The sequence below is a fragment of the Hirundo rustica genome, chromosome 1 (assembly GCF_015227805.2).
Source record: "Hirundo rustica isolate bHirRus1 chromosome 1, bHirRus1.pri.v3, whole genome shotgun sequence".
Classification (NCBI taxonomy): Eukaryota; Metazoa; Chordata; class Aves; order Passeriformes; family Hirundinidae; genus Hirundo; species Hirundo rustica.
The window spans coordinates 155141707-155166176 of NC_053450.1; the positions used below are offsets into that span (position 1 = coordinate 155141707).

At 59.5% G+C, this 24470-nt stretch overlaps 2 protein-coding genes across 2 annotated transcripts; both read left to right on the forward strand.

The window, feature by feature from the left end:
• The first annotated feature begins 8006 nt into the window (after positions 1 to 8006).
• Positions 8007 to 17403, forward strand: KLHL18 (kelch like family member 18). The gene is made up of 9 exons (XM_040064024.1): positions 8007 to 8194; positions 8361 to 8501; positions 10432 to 10630; positions 12412 to 12572; positions 12648 to 12784; positions 14618 to 14855; positions 15469 to 15573; positions 16196 to 16307; positions 17017 to 17403. Exons 1-9 carry the CDS (start codon positions 8007 to 8009, stop codon positions 17401 to 17403), a joined length of 1668 nt encoding a protein of 555 aa, XP_039919958.1.
• A 3320-nt stretch (positions 17404 to 20723) lies between these two features.
• Positions 20724 to 23182, forward strand: CAMP (cathelicidin antimicrobial peptide). Its single transcript, XM_040074721.2, has 4 exons — positions 20724 to 20897; positions 21685 to 21792; positions 21889 to 21972; positions 23072 to 23182. The coding sequence occupies exons 1-4, from the start codon at positions 20724 to 20726 to the stop codon at positions 23180 to 23182; spliced, it is 477 nt and encodes a 158-aa protein (XP_039930655.1).
• The last annotated feature ends 1288 nt before the right edge of the window (positions 23183 to 24470 follow it).

Sequence of the window (24470 nt, forward strand, 5' to 3'; positions counted from 1 at the left end):
TCCCTCAGACCCCTTTGATGGGAGAGAAAGGGGAGAGGAGCGGGAGCTGAGGATCCCCCTTCCCACAGCTTTGGCAGCAGGGACAGACAAAGCTGAGCCCCCCCAAACCCTCAGTGGGGTGTCAGGGGCTCTTGGAGCTTCCCAGCCCTGCGGGATCTCAGGATCCGGGTTTACGGACCAACCTCTGGATACCTTTCCCTAGGAAACCATTCCGTGGCAGGAACATCCCTTCTTAGCGAGTCAAAAAAAAAAAAATAACCCAAAAAACCCCAACGAATCCACAAGCGCGGCGGTGAATCCTGAGGATTTGTGTCCCTGGCTGTGCAGGGAATGGCCGGGAGCTGCTGGGATCCCTCAGGATTGCAGGCTCGGAGGAGTTGGTGGGGCGGGAGCCGCACGCAGCTCTGAGTCACTGCGGGCTGAGCTGCGGGGTTTAATTAAACACGGCAAAGGTGCTCGCAGCCTACTCACCCCGAAACCTGCCCGGGGAAGGAGCCGGCGGGGGCCGGGCCTGCCGCGGGGTGCGGGGATGTGGCGTGGGGAGCATTCCATGGGGACGGGCGCTGCTTCGTCCCCGGGAGGAGCGGCTGGGGCTCGGGATCCTCCTGGGGAGCCGCCGTTCCTCCTGCGGGGTGATGTTCCCGACAGCCCGGGCTGGGAAAGCTGCGGGGATCCTCTGACAAAGGCGGTTTGGGATGCGCGGAGCGTGGTGGGTTTAGGATTGAACTGGGTGTGGGTTGGGGCAGGAGAAGGTGGCCGGATCCTGGCAGTCCCATGTTTCTGGGAGATAATAGCGGGAGGTCTGTGATCTCAGTTCTGTCTTGGATAAATCCTGCACCGTGGTTTCTAAAATTCCTGTGAATAATTATCCGTTTCCGTGGGTTTTCCGTAGCAGAGAGCTGTTTAAATCCTCCTTATCCCTACAGAGGTTTAAAATACATTAGGAAAGATCAAAACCATCACAGAACAGTTTGGGATGGAAGGAACCTTAAGAATCATCCAGTGCCACCCCTTGGGCTGTGCCCACCACTGGATGGGCAGGGACATCTCCCACTGTCCCAGGCTGCTCCAAGTGTCCAACCTGGCCTTGGACACTTCCAGGGATCCAGAAACAGCCACAGCTGCTCTGGAAATCCACCCCAATCCCTCCCCACCCTTCCAGCCAGGAATCCCTTCCCAAAATCCCAAAGACACATCCCAGCAGCGCCTCATACCCTGATATATATTTGGCCCTCTGTCCATGTTGTTTCAAGCATTCCAGCTTTCCCTCCTACACCCACAGCTTGGAATTCCAAGCATTTCATTCCTTTGATTCCTCTCCTCTCCTTTGTCTTGAGTCATCCTGTGATAATATCCCACCTTGTGCTGCTTCTGCCTCTGCACATCCCTTTTCCCCGTGTCCCATGGTGATGGAATGAGTGCAGCCAAGCCTTCCCTCCCCATTCCCAGGAACAGGCTGGCTGCTCCAGCTGCTGGAGCTTTAAGCTGGAATTTTTCTCAGCCTGAAGTTGGAGGTGGCTTTGGATCACTCCGGCACCCCAAACCCTGCCCTGCCCTGGGAACGTTTTCCTGCTGTAAATCCAGGCTGGGATTCCAGCAGAGACAGAGTTTGGGTGATTCTTACCCAGAAGTAAGGAAGGAACGTGAAGATCACGGAGCTGCTGCAGGGCTGGAGCCGGTCTGGGAGAGCTGGGAATGTTCCCCTGGAGAGGAGAAGGCTCCAGGAGAGCTCCGAGCCCCTGGCAGGGCCTGGAGGGGCTCCAGGAGAGCTGCAGAGGGACTGGGGACAAGGGCAGGAGGGACAGGACACAGGGAATGGCTCCCAGTGCCAGAGGGCAGGGCTGGATGGGAGATTGGGAAGGGATTCCTGGCTGGGATGGAATTCCCAGAGCAGCTGCGGGTGCCCCTGGATCCCTGGCAGTGCCCAGTGCCAGGTTGGAGCAGCCTGGGACAGTGAGGGATGTCTGTGCCATGGCAGGGCTGGCACTGGATGATCCTGAAGATCCCTCCCAACCCAGACCATCCCAGGATTCTCTGATAAAAGCTTTGAGGAATATTCCAAGTCCAACCCCGAGGAACCTCCAGGTGGATCCCGATGCTCCCACGGCACTGCAGTGAATTTATTCCCCTTTTTTTCCACTCCTGCTACTTTTTGCCTGACCCATCTCTAAAACCAAAAAGCTTCCACACACCCATTAGTCCCAGAAGTTGGATCTCGATGTGCCCAATGCTCCAGCTCATGGATTTGGAAAGTTCTTTTCCCTCCCTGTCTCTTTAACAGCTACAGGTCAGGGCTGCTCCTGATGTTCCCTCACAGCTCCCTTAGGAGCCTCTCCGAAATGTTTAATTAAATATTCATTTGCTAGGAGCACACATGGATGGACTGCAGGGAGGAGACACGCCTCATTCTGTGGTTAGTCCTTTTCCTTTGGAAAAAAAAATAAAAAAAAGCAGGAATTTCGCTTAGCAAAGCCAAATTTCCGCTTTCTTCTCTGAGAATCACCGGGCTGGGCATTGGTGTGGTCGTAAAAGAACCGACCAAACCCTTTTCCCCGATTGATCCCCTTCCCAGTGGCGTTCTGGAAGGTGAGGCTGTGCTTTCCTCCTCATCCAGCACTGGTGGTGATGGAAAAAACGATGGAGACTCCAACGAGGGAAACGCCAGGCCTGGAATAATCACGGAGAGGGCAGAAACGAGGCCTCTGCGCCTTTTTTTTAAATTTTAAATTTTTAATCTGAGGCTCTGAACTCCAGCTATGGGCGAGCCAAGGGGCAGAATTCCTCTCTCAGAACCTCTCCCCGTTATTTTCGGTCCTCTTCCCTTTGGAGCTCACAACTAAACTCTGCAAAAGCCCCGAGAATTCCGGCTGACGGACGAGTGCCGGCGTCTGGGGCCGTTATTCCCCGAGCCGCAGATCCGGGTCTGATTTTTTAACGGCACAAAAGAAGCTCCTCGGTGCTGGTGTTCTTCCTGAGCATTGTTTCTGGGATTGTTTCATCCTTGCAGGATGAAAGCAGCCTGGGCTTTCCCGGGATGCGCTGTCTGTGCTCTGGGGACACATCAGAGGCTGCTGGAATGCACCGCTCCAGGAAGCGGGGAGAACGGATCCGTCCCATTCCTTCATGACAAATTCAGGGAATAAATCCCTTCCTAGCTCCTGCTGGCTCCCACTGGAGCTGGAGGGGAAAGATCCAGGTGCCACCTCCAGAAATCCTGGCCGAGCTGAGGCAGGGGGGAAGGTTTGTGCCTTCCCAAATCCTTGGAGAGCGGGGCTGCAGCTCCTCCCGTGGATCCGAGCCGCTCCAGCGCCGTTTTTCCATGACTTAACTCCAAGAGTAATTAGAAAAGTCTCCTAAAATATAAGCCAGGTCTGGAAAACTGAAATAATTCCCAGCTGTGGAGAGGGCAGGATATTTGCTTCGTGCACAATCCCAACGGCACCGGCAGGGAATAGCCCTGGTGGCTTCTGTCCCATCCTGATCCCGTTTTTTTTCCAGAGCAGACTGTTAACTCCAAACCCCCCCAAACCGGAGCAGTTGCACCCCCGAGAGCTGAGGCACAGCTGGATAAGTGGAATTCCAGACAGCTCCATGCCTGATTCCAGCAGGAATCCTTGAAAACTCGGTGCCTGGCTGTGCTGCAGATGTTGGAGCATGTTTGGGAGGTCCTCCAGGAAAACAGCCCTGGAAAGAGAGGGAATGTTTCTCTCTGTTTTGTGGGAGAGATTGGAAAAGCAGGTGATCCACAGTGCGCAGGAGAGCTGCAGGATGAGGATGTGATTCCAACCTTGTCAGGAATTAGTTGGGATTCTGCCTGGATGTGATTCCCTCGAGCTCCTGGCTGCCGTCAGCTCTTCCCTCGCAGAAAATGTCAGGATTTTTAGTTCCAGGATAACACAAAATTTCTTTTTGCCGTCCCTTTGGAAGCTGGGCTGATCTCTCTGGGTGCTCCCTGTCCATGTGGGAAATGGAGGCACTGGAATTCCGAAAAGCAGCTGAGCTTCTCTGAGCTGGGAGGGAATTCTCTGGGAATGTGGCTCTGCTGTACATCCAGAGGGGGTGTGTCCTCTGCTGCAAAGGAATTGATCACCTTTCTCATGGAATCCTGGAATGGTTCGGGCTGGGGGGACCTTCAGGATCGTCCCGTTCCCACCCCTGCCGTCCCAGGCTGCTCCAAACCCAAATGTCCAACCTGGCCTTGGGCACTGCCAGGGATCCAGGGGCAGCCACAGCTGCTCTGGGAATTCCAGCCCAGCCAGGAATCCCTTCCCAACCTCCCATCCATCCCTGCCCTCTGGCAGTGGGAAGCCGTTCGGAATTCCCTCTTTTCCTGCTGCCCACCCTGGGGGATCATCCCAGGGAGCCTGGAGCTCCTCATCCACCACCAGCCCCAAATCCTTCCCTTCTCATTGCCCACCCTGCCTGGAATGGTGTTTGGAGTTCTCCTGATCCAGATGCATCCCGTTACCTCTTCCTGCCAAAACGGGGCTGGACACCAGCTCCTCCTCTGCTCCGGCCTCTCCGTGCCCTCAGTGCCAACCCCACCCTCGGCAAGGACGGATTTGGGATTTTCTGGGAGCTTTGCAGCCCCAAACCCAGGCGGTCCCCAGCACCAGAAATGCCTTTCTCCACCTGCTCCACTTTCCTCGGGAGAAAGGCTCCCTGTGCCCTGGGATTTGTTAACTTCGGGGGCGGCCAGATTCCTTTATTTCCTGCTCATTAGGGAATCCTGGGATTCCTGGGGTCGGGAGGGACGCTCGCAAAGTTCCTTTCTCCTCAAAACAGAACCTTTCACCTTCAAAGCAAAGGACTTAAACTGATAAACTGTGAACCAGAGCATCCTGGAATGGTGTCAGAAAGAGGATGAGCTCCTTCCCGCTTTCTCCTTGGGTGATTCCAGAGTGATCCCATCAGGAAAGTGCATTAATTTAGTCATGGGAAGGGAGGGAGCGCTGTGGGAAAGAAGATTGCGAGGGTGAGCTGAATGGACACGTGCCGAGGGCTCATCCTGGGAAGGGTTTCCCACATTCCACAGGAAAAAATTGTCCTTTGCCTTGGGGGCTGGCAGTGAAGCACTGGTGGAATGAACGCAGTGATGGGTTTAGAGCAGAGATCCCAGTCTCTGGGAGCGCTCTCCACCATTCCAGAAGTTCCTGACAGAAGGAATCCCAGCTTCTCCCTTGTCAAGCACCAGGGAATATTTCCCGGGCTCTTTGCCGAAGCAGCTCCCTGGATCTCGCTGCTCACGGGGACTGTTCCCAATCTGGCCAGATTCCAATCTGACCAGTTCCCAGTCTGGGCCAAGCGCTGGCCAGACCCAAGGGATTTCATCCCAGTGAGGATTTCATCCCGGCTGTCATTATCCCTGCAGGAATCTTGCAGGGTGGAGGAGATGAGGCTGTTGGAAGGCAGCTCCCGCTGCATCCCTGGAGCTGCAGCCTGGACAGGGACTCGGGGCGTGGAATCCTGGAATGGTTCGGGTTGGAAAATCCCTCTGGGATCATCAAATCCAAGCAGAGCCCAGCACCGCCGAGGCCACCACTGCTGTCGGTGTCCCCGAGTGCCACATCCACAGGGATGTCACATCACATCCCGCTGCCCTGGGCTGGCCCTTCCCGTGCCTCACCTCCTTTTCCATGAGGAAATCGTTCCCAAAATCCACCCTGAGCTCCCCTGGCCCGGGCTGAGGCCGTTCCCTCTGCTCCTGTCCCTGTTCCCTGTTCCCAGAGCCCCCCCGGCTGTCCCCTCCTGTCAGGAGCTGTGCAGATCCCCCCTTGGGAGGGTTTTGGATTTTGGGAGCTCTTAGAAAGTGAAGGTGGAATGGAGTCCTTCCAGCTCTTTCTGAGGTTGTTTAAGCAATAATCCCCTAATAACAAAATAACACTTATATTATTTATGCTTTTAGCTCAATAATAACTATCCAAAGCCCACAATACAAACCTTTTTCACCCAATTGCAAAACACTACCTAAACTCATTAAAAAAAACCACCCAAACTTAGGCAACACTTAAAATGCTCTATCTTAACTTACATATATTGCTGTACACTAGAACCCCAAATTTTAAATTTCTAAAATTCCAACACCCCCTGAGCCTCCTTTTCTCCAGGTTCAGCCCCTTCCCGGCTCCCTCAGGAGTTTTCCAGCCCCTTTTCCCAGCTCCATTCCCTTCCCTGGACACCCTCCAGCTCCTCAATGTCACTCTTGTCACAAGGAGCCCAGAGCTGCCACCTGGGCTCTGTAATTTACAATTATTTGGTGAAATAAAGGCCTTTTCCTCCTCCCTGGGTCTCACTGCAGGCTTGGGGTTTGACTAAATGCAACCTTGGTGTCGAGATCCCCGCTGTCTTTAGTTATAATTTTGATAATTTTGATAAGAGAAGGCCGCTGTGTGCATCCCGAGCAGGTGTTTCCCTTCAAGAGGCGCCCGTGCAATTTTAGCAGCGCTTTTTCACTTATCAAAAAAAGCTGAAATGGGATTTGGGCAGTTGTGATTTTTGGCAGCTTGGGCTCGGGGGGGGGGAAATGAAAGTCAAGTGGAATGTTGCTTTTCTTGCACGCTCAGCCTGAACGGGAGCGCTCATCCAAACAGACCAAGCGAATTCCTTGCAGGGTTTTACGTTCTTTCACCTTTCAGAGGCAGCAGAAGGAAAACTGGAGCCTTTCTGTGTTTTGGGGATGTTTGAGACGCCCATGAAGGGATTTTCCAGCAGCAGGCTGGTGTATCCACCATGAGTATCAATTATGAATCCCATAATAATGGGATTTATTATTGATAATCAGTGGGTTGGGCCAGGAGCAGCCGATGGTGGAATGGCCTCATCCACGGGGAAGGGCTGGGCTGGGAAGTGCTGGAATGTGGAAAGGCCAGGCAGCAAATTTGTCCCCGTGGTGACCCAGTGGCTGCTCCGTGCGCCAGCCCTTCCCATTTCGGGAATTCCCAAAGCCACACTGAGCGTCCTGAGGGATTTCCCTGTCCTGAGCAGCACCTGGGACCCTCTGGACACGGAGAGCGCTCTCCTGGCAGGGAGGGAGGGAATGGAAATCCCAGGGATATGGGGAGGGGCCGTCAGCTCTCAGCTCCGGGAATCACTTCCCTTTATGGCCTTTCCTTATGACATTTGAATATTTTTGTTACTTTTAAAGCTCTGGCCGGGCTGGAGTCTGAGCTCTCTGCGTGAAGTCGGGGTGGGGACCTGCTCTGCCAGCATTCCTCCCACTCCAGAGCCAGGGAAAAGTGGCCTCAAGCTCCATCCCCTCCCAACCCTGGGCCTGCAGCCCTGACTCCTGTTCCCAAAAATCCCCCATCCCAGCACTGGAGGAGCCTGACAGGGATTTTACAGATATCTCAAATCTTGGAGCCTCTGGGATGTTTTTCCATGTGGGTTTGGGTCAGGAGAAGGGATGGATTCAGCCCTTCATCCCGTAAAATCACACACAGATAGAAATGTGAAGGTGTTTTATTTTCCATGAGCCGTCATAATCCCGACCACTTGGCTTCCTGATTTTGCTCTGGGAGTTAGGAATGCTGCAAAATCCAGGAGAACAGGATTTGTGCAGGCTCAGAGGACAGCATGGACAGGGCCTCAGGCACACCTGAGCCGCCCAGGACGGAGGCAAGGCGCTCCAAAAGTGCCTCCTTTTTTTTCCATCTGGCAGGAATTTTGCTTTCTAAACAAACTCCTGGCAAGTTTGTGTTTACTGGGTGTGAGGGAGAAAGGAGGCACTGTTGGGAAATCACGGAATTCCTGAATCCAGACAGCATTCCTGTTACCTCTGGAGGTGACAGGGGGCGAGGATTTTGCAGAGGAGCAGAGGATCCTTGGATAACCTGGAGGGAAGGGCCCCGCCGGGCCAGCTGCTTTGTCCCATAAAACAAAGCTCCACTGGGAAATTCTTGCTTAAGTGAGGAAAAAGAGGGCCAAGCTGGGATGGGCACGGACGGGGATGAGTGGAAATTAGGAGGAGAAAAAGCTCCAGAGAGCAAAAACCTGGCTGGAATGCTTGGATGGCGCAGGGAATCGCCGGAGCAGCGGCTGGCGCTGACCCCTGCTCCCCGTTCCAGGTCGGGGATCACAAATTCAGCGCTCACAGGATCGTGCTGGCAGCTTCCATCCCCTACTTCCACGCCATGTTCACCAACGACATGATGGAGTGCAAGCAGGACGAGATTGTCATGCAGGGCATGGATCCCAGGTAAAACCCCTCGGGAAAACCGCAGGGAGCACCGGCCCGCCCCGCCTGCGAGGCTCAGAGCCTGCTCCCTGCCCCGGGGGGAATCCCACAAAACCTCCTGCTGTCGGCACGGCGCTCCCCCAGCTGAGATTCCCTGGGTTTTCCGCCCTTTTCTCCCTGTTTTTAGTGCGCTGGAGGCTCTGATCAACTTTGCCTACAACGGTCACCTGGCCATAGACCAGCAGAATGTGCAGTCCCTGCTCATGGGGGCGAGTTTCCTGCAGCTGCAGAACATCAAGGACGCTTGTTGCACCTTCCTCAGGGAGAGGTGAGTGGGGCTGGGGGGGATCCTGAGGGAATGCCGGGCGGATTCTGGGCGATTCCAGCAGCAGCGAGGTTCAGTTGCCTGTGTCCAGCTTGGGAGGAGCAGGATGCGTCCTTCCAGCAGGATGAGGAGTGCGCGTCCCAAAACTTGGCGTCTGTAGAGATGTGGAGCACAAAATGGCTTGGGAGGGACCTTAAAGCTCATTCTGATCCACCCCTGCCATGGGCAGGGACAAATTCCACTGTCCCAGGCTGCTCCAGCCTGGCACTGGGCACTGCCAGGGATCCAGGGGCAGCCACAGCTGCCCTGGGAATTCCATCCCAGCCAGGAATCCCTTCCCAATCTCCCATCCAGCCCTGCCCTCTGGCAGTGGGAAGCAGTTCCCCCTTCTCCTACATTCTCATTCCCTTGAGAACATCTTGCCACCCCTTTATGGGCACACAGTAAAAGACCTTGGCCAGCCATGGGAATTAACACCCAGGGCAAAACTGAGGAGAAATTCCCCTTTCTCAGAGCCCATCCTGGCAGGAATTGCCCTTCCTGCTGCCATGTGTGCTGAAGGGGAGGAACACAGCCCAGGAGCTGGACAGGAAACTGTGGCAGAGCCCTAAATTGGTCCCAGGTTTTTCAATTTCCTCACGGGTGTTTGGCTGTGAGGCCGTTCCAGCAGCGTGGTCTGGAAGTGGAAAGCTGGGATCCTCCTTGTCCACGTTCCACACGGATTCTCAGCGGTGCCAGGGAGTCTGACGTGTTGGCTTCTCCCAGCCTGGCTCCTCTGCAGCTGCTCAGGGCATTCCATGGTGTGATGTTAAACACACCCACCAGATACAGGGATTGGGCTCCAGGATTCTCCCAAATCCACCAGGAGCAGCCAGGTGTCCTAAGTGAAGTCCTGGCACTGAGTGCCCAGCTGCCAGTTTGGTTAATAACCGAAAATGAGGGGATTCCGGCCGCCCTGGAGAGCTGGGACACGGACACCGAGCTCTCCTTCCGAGGGGAATTGAGAACTGGGATATTTTTAGGCAGCTGTGTTGTAACCAGGCCCTCGCAGCCACCCTCACGTGACAGTTCCCCACCTAACAGCAGCAGGACCTGGGGAGATCCAGAGCAGGGCACGGAGCTGCTGCAGGGCTGGAGCCGGGCTGGGAGAGCTGGGAATGTTCCCCTGGAGAGGAGAAGGCTCCAGGGAGAGCTCCGAGCCCCTGGCAGGGCCTGGAGGGGCTCCAGGAGAGCTGGAGAGGGGCTGGGGACAAGGGCAGGAGGGACAGGACACAGGGAATGGCTCCCAGTGCCAGAGGGCAGGGCTGGATGGGAGATTGGGAAGGGATTCCTGGCTGGGCTGGAATTCCCAGAGCAGCTGTGGATGCTCCCAGAGCCACCTGGACCTATCCAATGCCTCTTTGGCAGGGACAATGGGACATTTGTGTTTTCCATCCTCTGGCTGTGCCTTGGATTCACCTGGAGCTGCCTGTGCAGCTCAGCTCCTGGGCGAGCTGGAATCAGCCACCACTGGAGAGGACACATCTTTCACTGCACCGTGTGTCCTGCAAGGCTTCTGTGCTTCCCAGAATCCCAGGATGGTTTCGGTTGGAGGGGACCTTAAAGCCCATCCCACCCCATTCCATGGGCAGGGACACCTCCCACTATCCCAGGCTGCTCCAAGCCCCATCCAGCCTGGCCTTGGACACCTCCAGAGATCCAGGAACAGCCACAGCCTCTTCTCTTCTCTTCTCTTCTCTTCTCTTCTCTTCTCTTCTCTTCTCTTCTCTTCTCTTCTCTTCTCTTCTCTTCTCTTCTCTTCTCTTCTCTTCTCTTCTCTTCTCTTCTCTTCTCTTCTCTTCTCTTCTCTTTTCTCTTCTCTTCTCTTTTCTCTTCTCTTCTTTTTTCTCTCCCATTAACCCGACATTCCCGCTGCTCTCCTGCCCTTTCCCAGGCTTCATCCCAAGAACTGCCTGGGTGTGCGGCAGTTTGCCGAGACCATGATGTGCACGGTGCTCTACGACGCTGCCAACAGCTTCATCCACCAGCACTTTGTGGAGGTCTCCATGTCCGAGGAGTTCCTGGCGCTGCCCTTCGAGGACGTCCTGGAGCTCGTTTCCAGGGATGAGCTCAACGTGAAATCCGAGGAGCAGGTGAGGTTCCTCGAGGGGTTTCTTGCTGCTTGGGAGTGGAATGGGATCGGGGATTATCCTGTTCCTGGCCTGAGTGAAGCTCAGATGTCCTGGCATGGTGGGGACACGCAGCTGTGCTGGTTTCCTGTGCCTGCTCCAGCCTGACTTGTTCCTAAAGAAACAGGAATCTGGGATTTTTTAGGCTCTCGGAATCATTTGGGGGTTAGAAAAGCCCTCAGGGACCAAGTCCAACACTTCCCCCAGCACTGCCAAGGCCAGCCCTGACCGATGTCCCGAAGTGCCACATCCACGTGGCTTTCTAATCCCTGCAGGGATGGGGACTCCACCACTGCCCTTCCCCTGAAGGAATTTTTCCCCAATTCCCACCTAAACCTCTGCTGGGACAACACCAGGCCGTTCCCTCTCCTCCTGTCCCTTGTTCCCCTGGAGAGGAGCTGGAATCCCCGCTGGCTGCACCCTCCTGTCAGGGAGTTTGTGGGAGCGAGAAGAGTTCAGAGAATCCTTGAGAATCCGTGGGTGTGGGCTGGCAGTGAGCAGGAATAACAGAGCCCGTCCTCGAGCCTGGAAATCTGTCCTGCTGTTCCTGAGGAGGTGACAAAGGCAGAGCAGACCTCCAGCTTCTCCTGGTGGGGTGAAAATGTGCTGCTTTAATCAGGCTTAGAGAGGGAGGGGAACCTGCCTCACATTCCAGCCACATTCCTGGATCAGACCAAGAAATTCCTCGCTCTGTTTTTCCCAGAGCAGGTAGGACCCAAAGACTCCATCCCGGGGGCATTTCCCTGTGCCCTCTTCAGAAATCCCAGCAGGATGGAAGAAAGTTGGTTTGGGGTTTTCAATCCCCGTGGTGCTGCTGGAGAAGCGTTTCTGCACTGGAAAGTTTGGGAATTGTGTTGGGAAGGACTCCAGGTGCCACTGTGCAAGAAAGAGTCGATGGCTTTGTTCTGATCGGTCGTAAAGGCTGCAATAATTTTCATGTGAACCCGGGAATGCATGTCCCAAATTAAACTGGGAGCAGGGCACCAGGACCCTTTTGTAGCTGGAGTCATCCAGTGGGGCCTCAGAGGGGTCTGTCCCAGCCTTGAAGGGAGCAGCTCAGCTCCAGGTGTCTCCAGTGTGGTTATCCAGAGAGAAGAGATGGATCCCTGTCATCAAACCTGACTCCTGGAGCACCACCATTCCCAGGCTTCTTTCCCAGCTTGCAGATTCCTGTCACTAAATTAACACAGTTCCGTGTTCTGTGCCGCCCCCTCTGCCGAAATCCCCCTTGCAGCTCCCTCAGCTCCCTGCCAACTTTGGTGCTGAGTGTTCCATCCCACGGGATTGTTGGAGGTGGGGAAAGAAACCTGCCTGGAGCCAGGCTGGGAGAGCTGGGAATGTTCCCCTGGAGAGGAGAAGGCTCCAGGGAGAGCTCCAGGGCCTGAAGGGGCTCCAGGAGAGCTGCAGAGGGACTGGGGACAAGGCCTGGAGGGACAGGACACAGGGAATGGCTCCCAGTGCCAGAGAGCAGGGATGGATGGGAGATTGGGAAGGAATTCCTGGCTGGGAGGGTGTTGAGGCCCTGGCACAGAGAAGCCGGATCCCTGGCAGTGCCCAAGGCCAGGCTGGACAGTGCTTGGAGCAGCCTGGGACAGTGGGAGGTGTCCCTGCCACGTCAGGGATGGCACTGGATGATCCCTGAGGTTCCTTCCACCCCAAACCACTCCCAAGATTTCGTTCCATTCCCATCCACTCGCACAAACCCCACCCCCAAACTCCAGCTCCCCGCTGCTGTGCCCTGGCAGGTGTTCGAAGCTGCCTTGGCCTGGATCCGGTACGACAGAGCCCAGAGGGAATCCTTCCTGCCCGAGCTGCTGTCCAAAATCCGGCTGCCGCTGTGCCGGCCGCAGTTCCTGACGGACCGCGTGCAGCAGGACGACCTGGTGCGGTGCTGCCACAAGTGCAGGTGAGGCTGGGCCACACAGGCAGCAGGCTGGGCCAGCCAGATCTCCTCTCTGATCGCTCCCTGCTTGGATTTCAGGGATCTGCTTGACGAAGCCAAGGATTATCACCTGATGCCGGAGCGCCGGCCGCACCTGCCGGCGTTCAAGACGCGGCCGCGGTGCTGCACGTCCATCGCCGGGCTGATTTACGCCGTGGGGGGACTCAACTCAGCAGGTACCTTGCAGTGGAAAGACCACCAGGGGTTGGCTGGGGTGGTGGGAGGCCGGAATTCCCTCCCGTGGGAGCGTGGAGAAGTTTCTCCTCCTCCGTGCGGCGCCTTGCAGTGAAACCCTCGGGGCGGTTGTGCCCGTGGTTCGGCGTCTTCCGTCTGCAATCCTGTCGGGGTGAGGTTTATTTAGCACAGAACTCCTCGAGATTTTGGGGATGGTGTCCTTGCCTGGAGCCCCGAGCAGGACTTGCAGGGATCTCCCGAGTGATGTGGGGTCAGGACACTTTGACACGAGGCTCACCCTGGCGTAAAAAGGGAACAGGAAGCGACCGAGGAAAAACATACGGAGGAGGAGGGAGCGACACCACGGATGGGACCTGCGGGTCTCTGCTGCCCCTTGGAGGACGGTGAAGGTGCCACTTCCACAGAGGGGAGAGCTTGGGAATGTTCCCCAGATCTTCCTGAGTGTGGGGACAATGGGATGGGACAGAATTCCAGACTGGTTTGGGTCGGAAGGGATCTTGAGGATCATCTCATTCCATCCCTTGCCATTCCATCACCTTCCACTGTCCCAGGGTGCTCCAAGCCCCACCCAGCCTGGCCTTGGGCACTGCCAGGGATCCAGGGGCAGCCACAGCTGTGCCAGGGCCTGTCCACGCTCACAGCCAAGGATTTCTCCCTGATAAACAATCCAAATCCGCCCTCCTCCAGTTCAGAGCCGTTCCCCCTCGTCCTGGCGCTCCGTGCCCTCTGCAGAGCCCCTCTCCAGCTCTCTTGATGGAGCCGAAATCAGTGCAATTGCCAGGAAAACAAACACGGCAAATCCACCCTCCAAACTCCTGCTGCGCTGCCCCGGGAGCTGGAGGTGGGGAGCTGGGATGGCCCCGGGCTCCCGGCTGCCCCCACGGAGCCCAGAGCCCACAGAGCTGGGGTCAGCAAAGAGCTGCAGCCCTGCGCAGCGCCAGCCCACTGCCGGCAGCAAACCCCAGCACAAAGCTTTCTGTCACCAGAAACCAACAGCTCCAGCTCCCTCTGCTTCGTTCTGGCGCTCCTTAGCGGGGGTGTTTTACAGAGAGATCCACTCTGTCACGCAGAAAATGCTCGCTGCTTCCCCTCTCTCTCTCTCTCTCGCACTTCTGCCTCTGTAGATTTAGAGAATCTGTAAGACGTTCTTAAATTTTTTAGCCAAGGTATTAGAATCATGAGGGGATGAGTTCTGGAGGGGCTGGGGAGGGGCTTTTTCTTTGGTTTCTTTGGTTTTTTGTTTGTTTGCTTGTTGGTGTTTTTGTTTGGTTTTTTTTTCCCTTTTTGGCGTTAGAAAGAAGAAATACTTTCAGGTTCTACTTTCAGGTCTGTCCATCCCCCTCCTAACCAGGCATTCCAGGTTCTGACTCCTGTTTCAGGAGCTGCTTCTGTGTTTCACGCAAGAAACTTTCTGGAATAAAACAAAAACAATTCCAGACTGTTTTGGGGTCAGAAAGGACCTTAGGGATCATCCCAATCCACCCCTGCCATGGCAGGGACACCTCCCTCTGTCCCAGGTGCTCCAAACCCCATCCAGCCTGGCCTTGGACACTTCCAGGGATCCAGGGGCAGCCACAGCTTCTCTGGGAATTCCATCCCAGCCCCTCCCCACCCTCCAAGGAAAGAATTTCTCTGCACTCAGCCTTGATGAATCTCATGAGATTCCACATCCCTTTTTTCTCCTCCCAAAGAAAAGCAGGCAAACCCCCCCCCCACCACGCCGACCCCTTATTTAAACACACAACAACAACAACACCACCAACACCCCCTCTACCCCAGGGCTTCACCGGCTCTCCCTCTTTTAATTTGAGTAGCAAATTTCTACGCAGGCGACTCCCTGAACGTGGTGGAGGTGTTCGACCCCATCGCCAACCGCTGGGAGAGGTGCCAGCCCATGGGCACGGCGCGCAGCCGCGTCGGCGTGGCCGTGCTCAACGGGCTGCTCTACGCCATCGGCGGCTACGACGGCCAGCTGAGGCTCAGCACCGTGGAGGTGTACAACCCCGACACCGACTCCTGGTCCAAGGTGGAAAGCATGAACAGCAAGAGGAGGTAGGTGCAGCTCGGCGGGAAGAGGCTTCCGGAAAAGCGGGGAGAAGGGGCGAGGTTGCCCGGCGGGGATGGGGTGGGTGTGGGTGGGTGGGTGGTGGAAATGGGGAAGGAGAGGGTGAGGCGGCGTGGAGGCAGCTGGGATTTTCTTTAGGTAGTTTCTGGCGCAGCCAGGTGGGGTGGGTCTGCTCCCAGGGGCTGTGCCAGGGGAGTTCAGGTTGGATACAGGGAAAATTCCTCCTGGAAAAGGTCGTCCGGCCCTGGCCCGAGCTGTCCAGGGTAGCGGTGGAGCGTGTACGTGCTCCTCACCGGGTTTCTCTGGAGCTCCCTCAGCCATTCCTGGTGCTCCAGCCCCTTCCCCATCTCCATCCCCTTCTCTGCACACACTCCAGCCCCACAACGTCCGTTTTTATCGTGAGGGGCCCAAATCGAAACCCAGGATTCGAGAATTCCCCTCCGTGAGCTCAGAGTTCGGGTGGGACTGAGCAGTTGGGAGGTGAATCCAGGGAGCGGGGGGTTCGGGGGGACGACACAGGCGGAGTGTGCAGGGTGACAGGGTTGGGGACAGCGTGGCAGCACCTCCAGCCCCATCACGGGGCCCTGCTGTTCCTTGCAGCGCCATGGGGACGGTGGTGCTGGACGGGCAGATCTACGTGTGTGGGGGATACGATGGAAACTCCTCCCTCAACTCGGTGGAGTCCTACTCTCCAGAAACAAACAAGTAAGAGCCCTCGGTGTCCCAGAGCTTTCCCGGGAGTTCCCCCTCCGATGTTTTATGTCCCAGTGTCGTGACAGGCAGAAGAATTACAAAAGAAAGGCTTTTATAAAATCAGGCCTGCTCCATTAAATTAATTGCTTGCCCCTCATTTCTTCTAAGTGCAGCTAACAATTTGTGAGTTCCCACTTGTAAGCGAAGCTGTTTTGAGAACGAGAAGTTCCTTTAACGCAGCAGTCTGTTCTGAGGGTGAAAAACAAGTGCACCTGTAACAAGGAGGGATTTGTCCCATGAGAATCAGTCAAAAAAATACGCAAACAATCCGAGAATGGATAGATTTGAAGGGCAAGCAGAACACCTCTTACTAACCAACAGAATAATTGACAAAAAAGCTGCTCAGCAATTAGAAGTTGCCCTCGAGGTTTCTAAGGGGGCCATAATAAAGAGCCTTGGAAGATTTTACCGTGTCACTCTGTCTCGTGTCCGTCCGTCCTGGCACCGCTGGGCGTCTGGGCTGGGAGAACGGTTGGAATAAGGAGCGGGGAAAGGAGAGATGGTGGAACCCAGCGCCGGAAAACCACGGAATAATCTGTGGGAGCCTTGCTAAGCTCTCCCCTCTCCCCGCCAGGTGGACAGCGGTGACCCCCATGAGCTCCAACCGCAGCGCTGCCGGAGTCACCGTGTTCGAGGGCCGGATCTACGTGTCAGGAGGGCACGACGGGCTCCAGATCTTCAACAGTGTAAGGGATGGCACGGGGCTCAGCCCCTGCGCCTCAGCCTGGGGCTGCAGGGCTCCGGGTCCTTTCCCTCTGCGTCCAAACAGCCCCAGGTGGTTGTGCCACCAAATCCTGTCGCTTCCACCCATAACAGGAAAGCCTGAGGTGGAGCAGGAGTGATTCGTTTATCCACTCGGGGCCGTGGAGGTGTTCTGAGGGCTGCAGCCCCTTGGGTGTGGAGACAGGCTGGGAGAGAAGAGGAGGCTCCAGGGAGGGCTCAGAGCCCCTGGCAGGGCCTGAAGGGGCTCCAGGAGAGCTGCAGAGGGACTGGGGACAAGGGCTGGAGGGACAGGACACAGGGAATGGCGTTGAGCTGAAGGAGGGGAGATTTAGGTGGGATATTGGGAAGGAATTCCCGGGTGTGAGGGTGGGGAGGCCCTGGCACAGGGTGCCCAGAGAAGTTGGATCCCTGGCAGTGTCCCAGGCCAGGCTGGACGGGGCTTGGAGCACCCTGGAACAGCGGGAGGTGTCCCTGCCACGGCTGACACTGGACAACCCTTAAATCTCCTTCCAACCCAAACCCTTCAAGCACAACCCCACAACAGCCAACCTTCCCACTGAAACCCCTTTCCCTCAGCCTCTCCTGCCGCTCCAAACCCATCCCCAACCTCCCTCCCCAAAGCACCACCGGCACCCCTGACCCCGCCACCCCGATCCCTGTGCTCCGTGGCAGGTGGAATACTACAACCCTCACACCTCCAGCTGGCACGCCGTGGCGCCCATGCTGAACAAGCGGTGCCGGCACGGCGCGGCGGCGCTGGGCAGCCGCATGTTCGTCTGCGGCGGCTACGACGGCTCGGGCTTCCTCAGCGCCGCCGAGGTCTACAGCTCCGCGTCGGACCAGTGGTACCTGCTGGTGCCCATGAACAGCCGGCGCAGCCGCGTGTCCCTGGTGGCCAACTGCGGCCGGCTCTACGCCGTGGGCGGCTACGACGGACAGTCCAACCTGGGCTCGGTGGAGATGTACGACCCCGAGACCAACCGCTGGACGTTCATGGCGCCCATGGTGTGCCACGAGGGCGGCGTGGGCGTGGGCTGCGTGCCGCTCCTCACCGTCTGACGCCGGCGACGGGGACGGGGGGAAGGCGGGTTTGGGGTTTTTTTTTTTTTTTTTGGGGGGCGCGGGGAGGGTAAATTTGTGACGGAGCGATCCCCCACCTGGAACTCTTGTTTTGGGGAGCTGAAGGAGCTGGAAAGGTCGAAACGAGGTGAGTTGATGGGCGAGGGAAGAGCTTTCGGTCTCTCGCTCCTGGAGTTGAGATCCGTCCGTCCCTCGTCGGTTTTCCTGCGGCCGTGCCGTTGTGGGCCGGGAGAGGGGGCCGGGCTTCGTTGTGACATGAAAACGGCCGCTCCAAGGATTTGGAAATTCCTTCTGGGAGCAGCAGAACCTCCTGAGCGCCACCCCCAGCGCTTCAGCGGCGATTTGGGGGGGTCCTGGTCACACGGGGGGGTCTCCAAAAAGGACAAACGCGTCGCTGTCGCTTCCAGGAGCTTCTTACGCAAGGCACCCCCAAGTTTCTCGTGCTTTCCTCAGCTCGATGTGGAAAACTTCTCCACAAGAGCCACAGGATGGAGAAACCAGGAAGAGGAAAAGTTCCGTTAAGCCAGGATCGTTTTGGGCAAGCTCTGGAGGAGGATGGATGGAAACGACTCCAGGGTTTCAAACCCAGCCTGAGGGTTTCAAAATGGGAAATAGATGATCAGGATGTGCTTTAAATTAAATATCAAGGTATTTTCCAAGCCTGAGAGGCAGCCGGAGCAGAAAGGCTGGGATATTTTAGGAGAGGCAAGGAAAATTCTCCACGAGTTTGTCGCGCTCCGCTGGGAAAGGTCTTTGCCGTGGGTTTTGTGCCAGGAAACTTTGGAATGCTGGCAGAGCCAAAGAGCTGCCTGGCAGCATCTTCCCTGCATCAGCCCTCCAGCCCCTCTCCTGCATGACCCGTGATCCCTCCGGAGCTGCCCGTGCCGCCCCGGGCACAGCCGTACCTCGTCCGGGCTGCGGGGATGCGAGCCGATCCCAGCTGCGAGGGATTCGGGATCGCCGCCGGCTCCGTGTCCGGCCCCACGCCGGCATTCCGAGGGGCCGGGAGCCGGGGGCGCGGCGGGACGTGCCCCTTCCTGCTCCCAGCATCCCTGGGATGGACTCTGGCTCTACACGTGGATGTCTGTTTTGGGGTACTGTGTATATTTTGGGGTCCATGATGAGCATATCCGGTTATAAACGTGATCTGTCAGTGCATATCCACTTCTCCCACGTCTCTCCACTGCCGGCTTCCCAGGAACGGGAATCCTTCGGACTTTTTCTGTGCTGCTCAGACTGTAAAAAGAAAAAAAAAAAAAAAAGAAAAAAAAAAATAACACGAATACTTGGATCACAATGAAGTTGTTGCCCGTGGCATCTTCTCTTCTCCAGCACCCCTCTGGATGGGCAGAGGAGGCTCCGGTGAACTGCTCTCCCGGTGTTCCATTATCCCTTCCCCCTCCCACCATCTCCCACCTGGGCTTGTGTCCGGAAGAACGGGAATATTGGAATAAATTCCTTTGGAAGAGCAGAAGCCGCCCTGACACCAGGGCTGCCGGTGGCCCCCGGGATTCCAGAGCGCTGTTCCCAGGCACGGGGATCCCGGGAGGCTCCGGCGTCTCCCAGGTTCTGCTTCCTGCGATTCCTTCCCCAGGCATGGCCTCGCTTTTCCGTTGGGGATGAAGCGAGGAGAAAGGGCGGCTCCTGGTTCCGAAGGCAACGGGGAAATACTGAATTTTGGGGAAAGGAGAGAAAGGAAGTTTGCTTTCTCCCAAGGGAGAGCGAACTGGGAGAGCAGGATCCCCACAGCGTTCGCCCTGTGTCCTTGAATCCAAGGAAAACCTGGGCCTGGGGTGTTTGGATGAACCTCAGCAGGGTGGGAGGGATTCGAAAAACCCAAAATGCCGTAAAGAAACCGGGAGAGGGGATGGGGGCTCCTCTGCTTGTTCTCTCCCTGGGAACCAGCAGGATGCTGTGGCTCCCTGCTCGGGAGGAGCAGGATCTCCGTGAGAGAAACCAGCGTGCCAAAAAACCGGGAGCGGGCCCGGGGGGAAGGGGCCACGGAGCGGGAGGGGAAAAAAATCTGCCCCGGCGAGCTCCAGCATCGCCGCATCTCCTGCGGGTCCAGGCGCGCTCCCCCCGCGGCACCGGGCCAAGGGAAACAGCGGCAACCCGATCCCGGAGCGCGGCACGGGGGCCGCTCTTTGTCCCGGGGCCCGGCGCTCATTTCCCGGCCATGGCTCTGGTGCTGGGGGCCGTGCTGCTGGCGGCGGGCGCCGCCGTGCCCCCGGCCGTGCCCCCGGCCGTGCCCCCGGCCGTGCCCGCTCCCCGGGAGCTGGCCCGCTCCGTGCTGGAGACGCACGGGCAGGAGCTGCGGCTGCTGCGGCTGCTGGGAGTCTCCAGGACGGTAGGAGAAAGGGGGTGAGGCTGCGAGAAAAGGGAGGGGGGTGCTGCTTTGCTCCGGTCCCTCGAGCGAGCTTTTGTCCCGGCAGAGCTTCGACTGGGGAACGCACTTCAGCATCAACTTCACGGCGCGGCAGCCGCCCTGCCCCAAGCGCGGCGCGGAGCCCCGCGGCTGCCGGGGCCGCCCGGGCAGGGTGAGCCCAGCGGGACCCCCAAAACCGGGGGCACGGGGGGGGGTCCTCGGGGTGCTGAGGCCGCTGTGTCCCTCAGGTGCAGCGCTGCTCGGCCCAGGTGTCCGTGTTCACCTTCCTGCCCGACGTGCCGCTGTCGATGGTGGAGTGCGGCCGGGAGCCGGTGAGGGATCGGGGAGCCCGTCCTGGGCGTGGGACACGAGTGTTCCCCTCACTTCGGGAGGGGTTTTTTGGCTCTGGAGTGAAATCCCGCTTTATTTCTCCCCGCAGCAGCCCGGTGACAGCGCCCAGCCGCGTTCCCCCGGCACCAATCCCGGTCACTCATCCTCCTCCTCCTCCTCCTCCTCCTCACCCTCGGGACCCCCCCCGCGGCCTCGGCCCCCTCCCAGCGGGTCCCTGCAGGGACCCCCCCGCCGCCCCCCGTCCCCAGCGGAGCTGGAATAAAGAGATTTCGAGCTGGGAGCCCTGTGCGTGTGTGGGGCCGACGGTTTGGGGGAGCCGGGGGGCACCTTGGGCAATAGCGGTGGGGCAACTTCGGGGTTGTGCAAACCTGACACGGGCAACGCGTCACCACCACCACCCCCAAACCCCCCCCCCCGAGCTCAGCCCAGGGGCTCCCGAGCCTGGTGGGGACCCCCCCGCACACCCCCTGTCCCCCCCCAGAAAAACCACGGCTCTGCGGGTTGAGGCCGGGCGTTTCCCAACGCGGGGAGCCCCGGGGCGGGTGGGGATAAAAGGGGCTCGGGGGTGGCGGTGGGGACAGCGATGGCGAGCTGGTGGGTGCTGGTGCTGGCCGTGCTGGGGGGGGCCTGCGCCCTCCCCGCCCCGGCGCCCGTCGCCTACACCCAGGCGCTGGCGGAGGCCGTGGATTCCTACAACCAGCGGCCCGAGGTGCAGAACGCCTTCAGGCTGCTCAGCGCTGAGCCCGAGCCCGCCCCGGTGAGTGTCCCCCTGACCCGGTGAGTGCTCCCCTCCCGGTGAGTGCCCCTCTCCCCGGTGAGTGCTCCCCGCCCCGGTGAGTGCTCCCCGCCCCGGTGAGTGCCCCCCGCCCCGGTGAGTGCCCCCCTCCCCGGTGAGTGCCCCCCTGACCCAGTGAGTGCCCCCCGCCCCGGTGAGTGAGTGCCTCCTGCCCCGGTGAGTGCTCCCTGCCCCGGTGAGTGCCCCCCTGACCCGGTGAGTGCCCCCCTCCCGGTGAGTGAGTGCCCCCCTGCCCCGGTGAGTGCTCCCTGCGCCGGTGAGTGCCCCCTGCCCCGGTGAGTGCCCCTCTCCCCGGTGAGTGCCCCCCTGCCCCGGTGAGTGAGTGCCCCCCGCCCTGGTGAGTGCCCCACGCCCCGGTGAGTGCCCCCCTGCCCCGGTGAGTGAGTGCCCCCCGCCCCGGTGAGTGCTCCCTGTCCCGGTGAGTGCCCCTCTCCCCGGTAAATGCCCCCGCCTCCTGCCCCGGTGAGTGCCCCACGCCCCGGTGAGTGCCCCACGCCCCGGTGAGCGCCCCTCTCCCCCGTGAGTGCCCCCGCCTCGGTGACACCCCCAACCCCACCCGGGACCCCCCGTGCGTGTTCACACACACACACTCCTGATCCCTGTTCCCGTCCCCACACTCGTGGTAAATCCCTGGGGAGCACAGCTCCGATCCTAAAGCCCCCCCCCAGTGTCACCCCAGCGGTGACCCCCCCCCCCCACGAGTGACACCCCCCCGTCCCGCCCTGTCCCCACCCACCCGTGTCCCCAGGGCGTGGAGCTGAGCTCGCTGCAGGGTCTCAACTTCACCATGATGGAGACGGAGTGCGCCGCCAGCGCCCGCATCAACCCCGACGACTGCGACTTCAAGGAGAACGGGGTGAGGAGGAGGAGGAGGAGCGGGAGGAAGGGGGGCGCGGGGGTTCCGGTGCCATCCCCGGCGTGACACCGCGTGTCCCCGTGTCCCCCCACCCAGGTCATCAAGGAGTGCTCGGGCCCGGTGCAGCTCCTGCAGGGCTCCCCCGAGATCGACCTGCGCTGCTCCGACGCCTCCTCCGACGTGAGTGGGGGGAGCCGGGGGGCACCCGTGGGTGGGAGGGGAGGGGAGGGTCCGGAGGGTCCCTCTCCCAGCCCCGCACCCCTAAAAGGGGCGCCCCGGGGGCTCCGTTCCCCCGCCGGGAGCTGGGTGGGGCGTTCCAGCTGTGGGGTCCTGGGTGGGGCGTTTTGGGTGCAGGGTCCCAAGTGGGGTGTCCTGGGTGGGCTCAGGGTGTGGGGACCTGGGTGGGGTCCCAGGTGTTGGGTTCTGGATACGGGGTCCCAAATGTCCCCGCTGTGGGGTCCTGAGTGGGATCCCGGGGATGGGATCCTGGGTGTGGAATATCTCGGTGTGGGATCCTGGGTGGGATCCTGAGTGTGGAATACTCGGTTTGGGGTCCTGAGTGGGATCCTGGGCATGGGGTCCCCAGTGTGGGATCCTGGGTGGGATCCTGGGTGTGGAATATCTCGGTGTGGGGTCCTGAGTGGGATCCCGGGGATGGGATCCCAGGGATGGGATCACTGCTGTGGGGTCCTGGATGGGATCCTGGGTGTGGAATATCTTGGTGTGGGGTCCTGAGTGGGATCCTGGGTGTGGAATACCCGGTTTGGGGCCCTGAGTGGGATCCTGGGGATGGGGTCCCCAGTGTGGGATCCTGGGTGGGATCCTGGGGATTGGGTCCCTGGGATGGGATCCCTGGGTGGAATCCTGGGTGTGGAATACCCGGTGTGTGGTCCTGGGTGGGATCCTGGGAATGAGATCACTGCTGTGGGGTCCTGGGTAAGATCCTGGGGATGGGATCCCTGAGATAGGATCCTGGGTGGGATCCTGGGTGTGGGATCCCTGAGATAGGATCCTGGGTGGGATCCTGGGGATGGGGTCCCTGCTGTGGGATCCTGGGTGGGATCCTGGGTGTGGGGTCCCTGAGATGGGATCCTGGGTGGGATCCTGGGAATGGGGTCCCTGCTGTGGGATCCTGGGTGGGATCCTGGGGATGGGGTCCCTGCTGTGGGATCCTGGGTGCGTCTCCAGGTGCCGGGGTCCCTGTGTGGGGTCCCGGCTGTGCTCCCAAGGGAGGGTCCCACACCCCCGCCCCTCCTGACCCCCCCCATCCCTCCGGCAGCCGGTTCTGATCCAGCGCGGCCGCTTCGGGCGCTTCCTGGGCAAGATCCGGCACTTCCGGCCCAGGATCAAGTTCAACGTTCACCTGAGGGGCTCCGTGGGGCTGGGCTGAGCAATAAAGGGGCCACGGGGAGTGGCACCGCGGGCACCGCGCTCCTCCCGTCTCTGTCACACGGGGGAACCGAGGCACGGCCGGGGCACAGCGTCCTGCAGGGGACAGGGAGGGGTTCGCTCTGGGGAGCCCCCACCCCAAAAAGGGACCGCCCTCAGCCGTGGTCACCATCCTGCCGCTGTCCCCACGGAGTCATCGTCCCCGTGGCGGCATTGCCCTCACCGCCTCGTGTCCCCCCCAAAACCAGCAGCGGGGAGATGGGGGGGACGCAGGGGACGCTGTGAGCCCTCCAGGGAGCTGCTGGGGGGCTTCGGGTCCCGAGGGGACCCCCGTGACGGACCCAGTTTGGGACAGGGACACGGCGGGTGCGGGCTTGGGGGGCTCAGGGACCCCTGTGCCCCAAAAGTGGCTGGAGCAGGGTGGTGGCTGCAGCTCTTCTGTCCCCCCCCCCCAATATTCCCGTGGGTCTGAACCCCACGAACACCTCTGTCAGGACCCCAAGGTGTCCCGGGGACGGGGAAGAACGATCCCGGGGTTCCAAGTCCCGGTGCCGGGAGGAGATGCCGGCGGTGCCCGGGTGGTGCCCATTTTGGGGGAGCTGATCCTGCTCCCCCCCGGGACCTTCTGTCACCGTCCCCACCCTCGTGTCCCCCTTGGGTGACAGCAGACGGAACGGCAGGGCCGGGAAGCGGCTGGATCTGGGATGGGACTCTCGGGGTCCCTTTGCCTTGAAGGGGTGGGGGGACCCCAGATCTGCCCCAGTGAGAGCCCCCCACTCGTGACACCCCCCACCCGTGACCCCCAGGCTGTTCCCAGCTCCTTGGCTGGGCGCGGGGGGGACTTGGGGGGTCTGGGAGGGCTCGGGGGTCCCCACTGGGGACACTCAGGGTGACACCGGGAGCGATGCGGGGACGTTTATTGGCAGTGAAAAACCCGGGGAGGGGACACGGGGAGGGGACACGGGGAGGGACATGGAGGGGACACGGGGTGGGGACACGGAGGGGACACGAGGCGGGGACACGAGGTGGGGACACGAGGTAGGGACACGAGGCGGGGACACGAGGCGGGGACACGAGGCGGGGACACGGGGTGGGGACACGAGGTGGGGACACAAGGTGGGGACACGAGGTGGGGACACGAGGCGGGGACACGAGGCGGGGACGCGGGGTGGGGACACGGGGTGGGGACACGGAGGGCACACGGGATGGAGACACGGCGTGGGGACACTGGGTGAGGACACGGGGTGGGGACACAGCAGCGTCACCCCTCAGGGTTTGGGCGCCTTGAG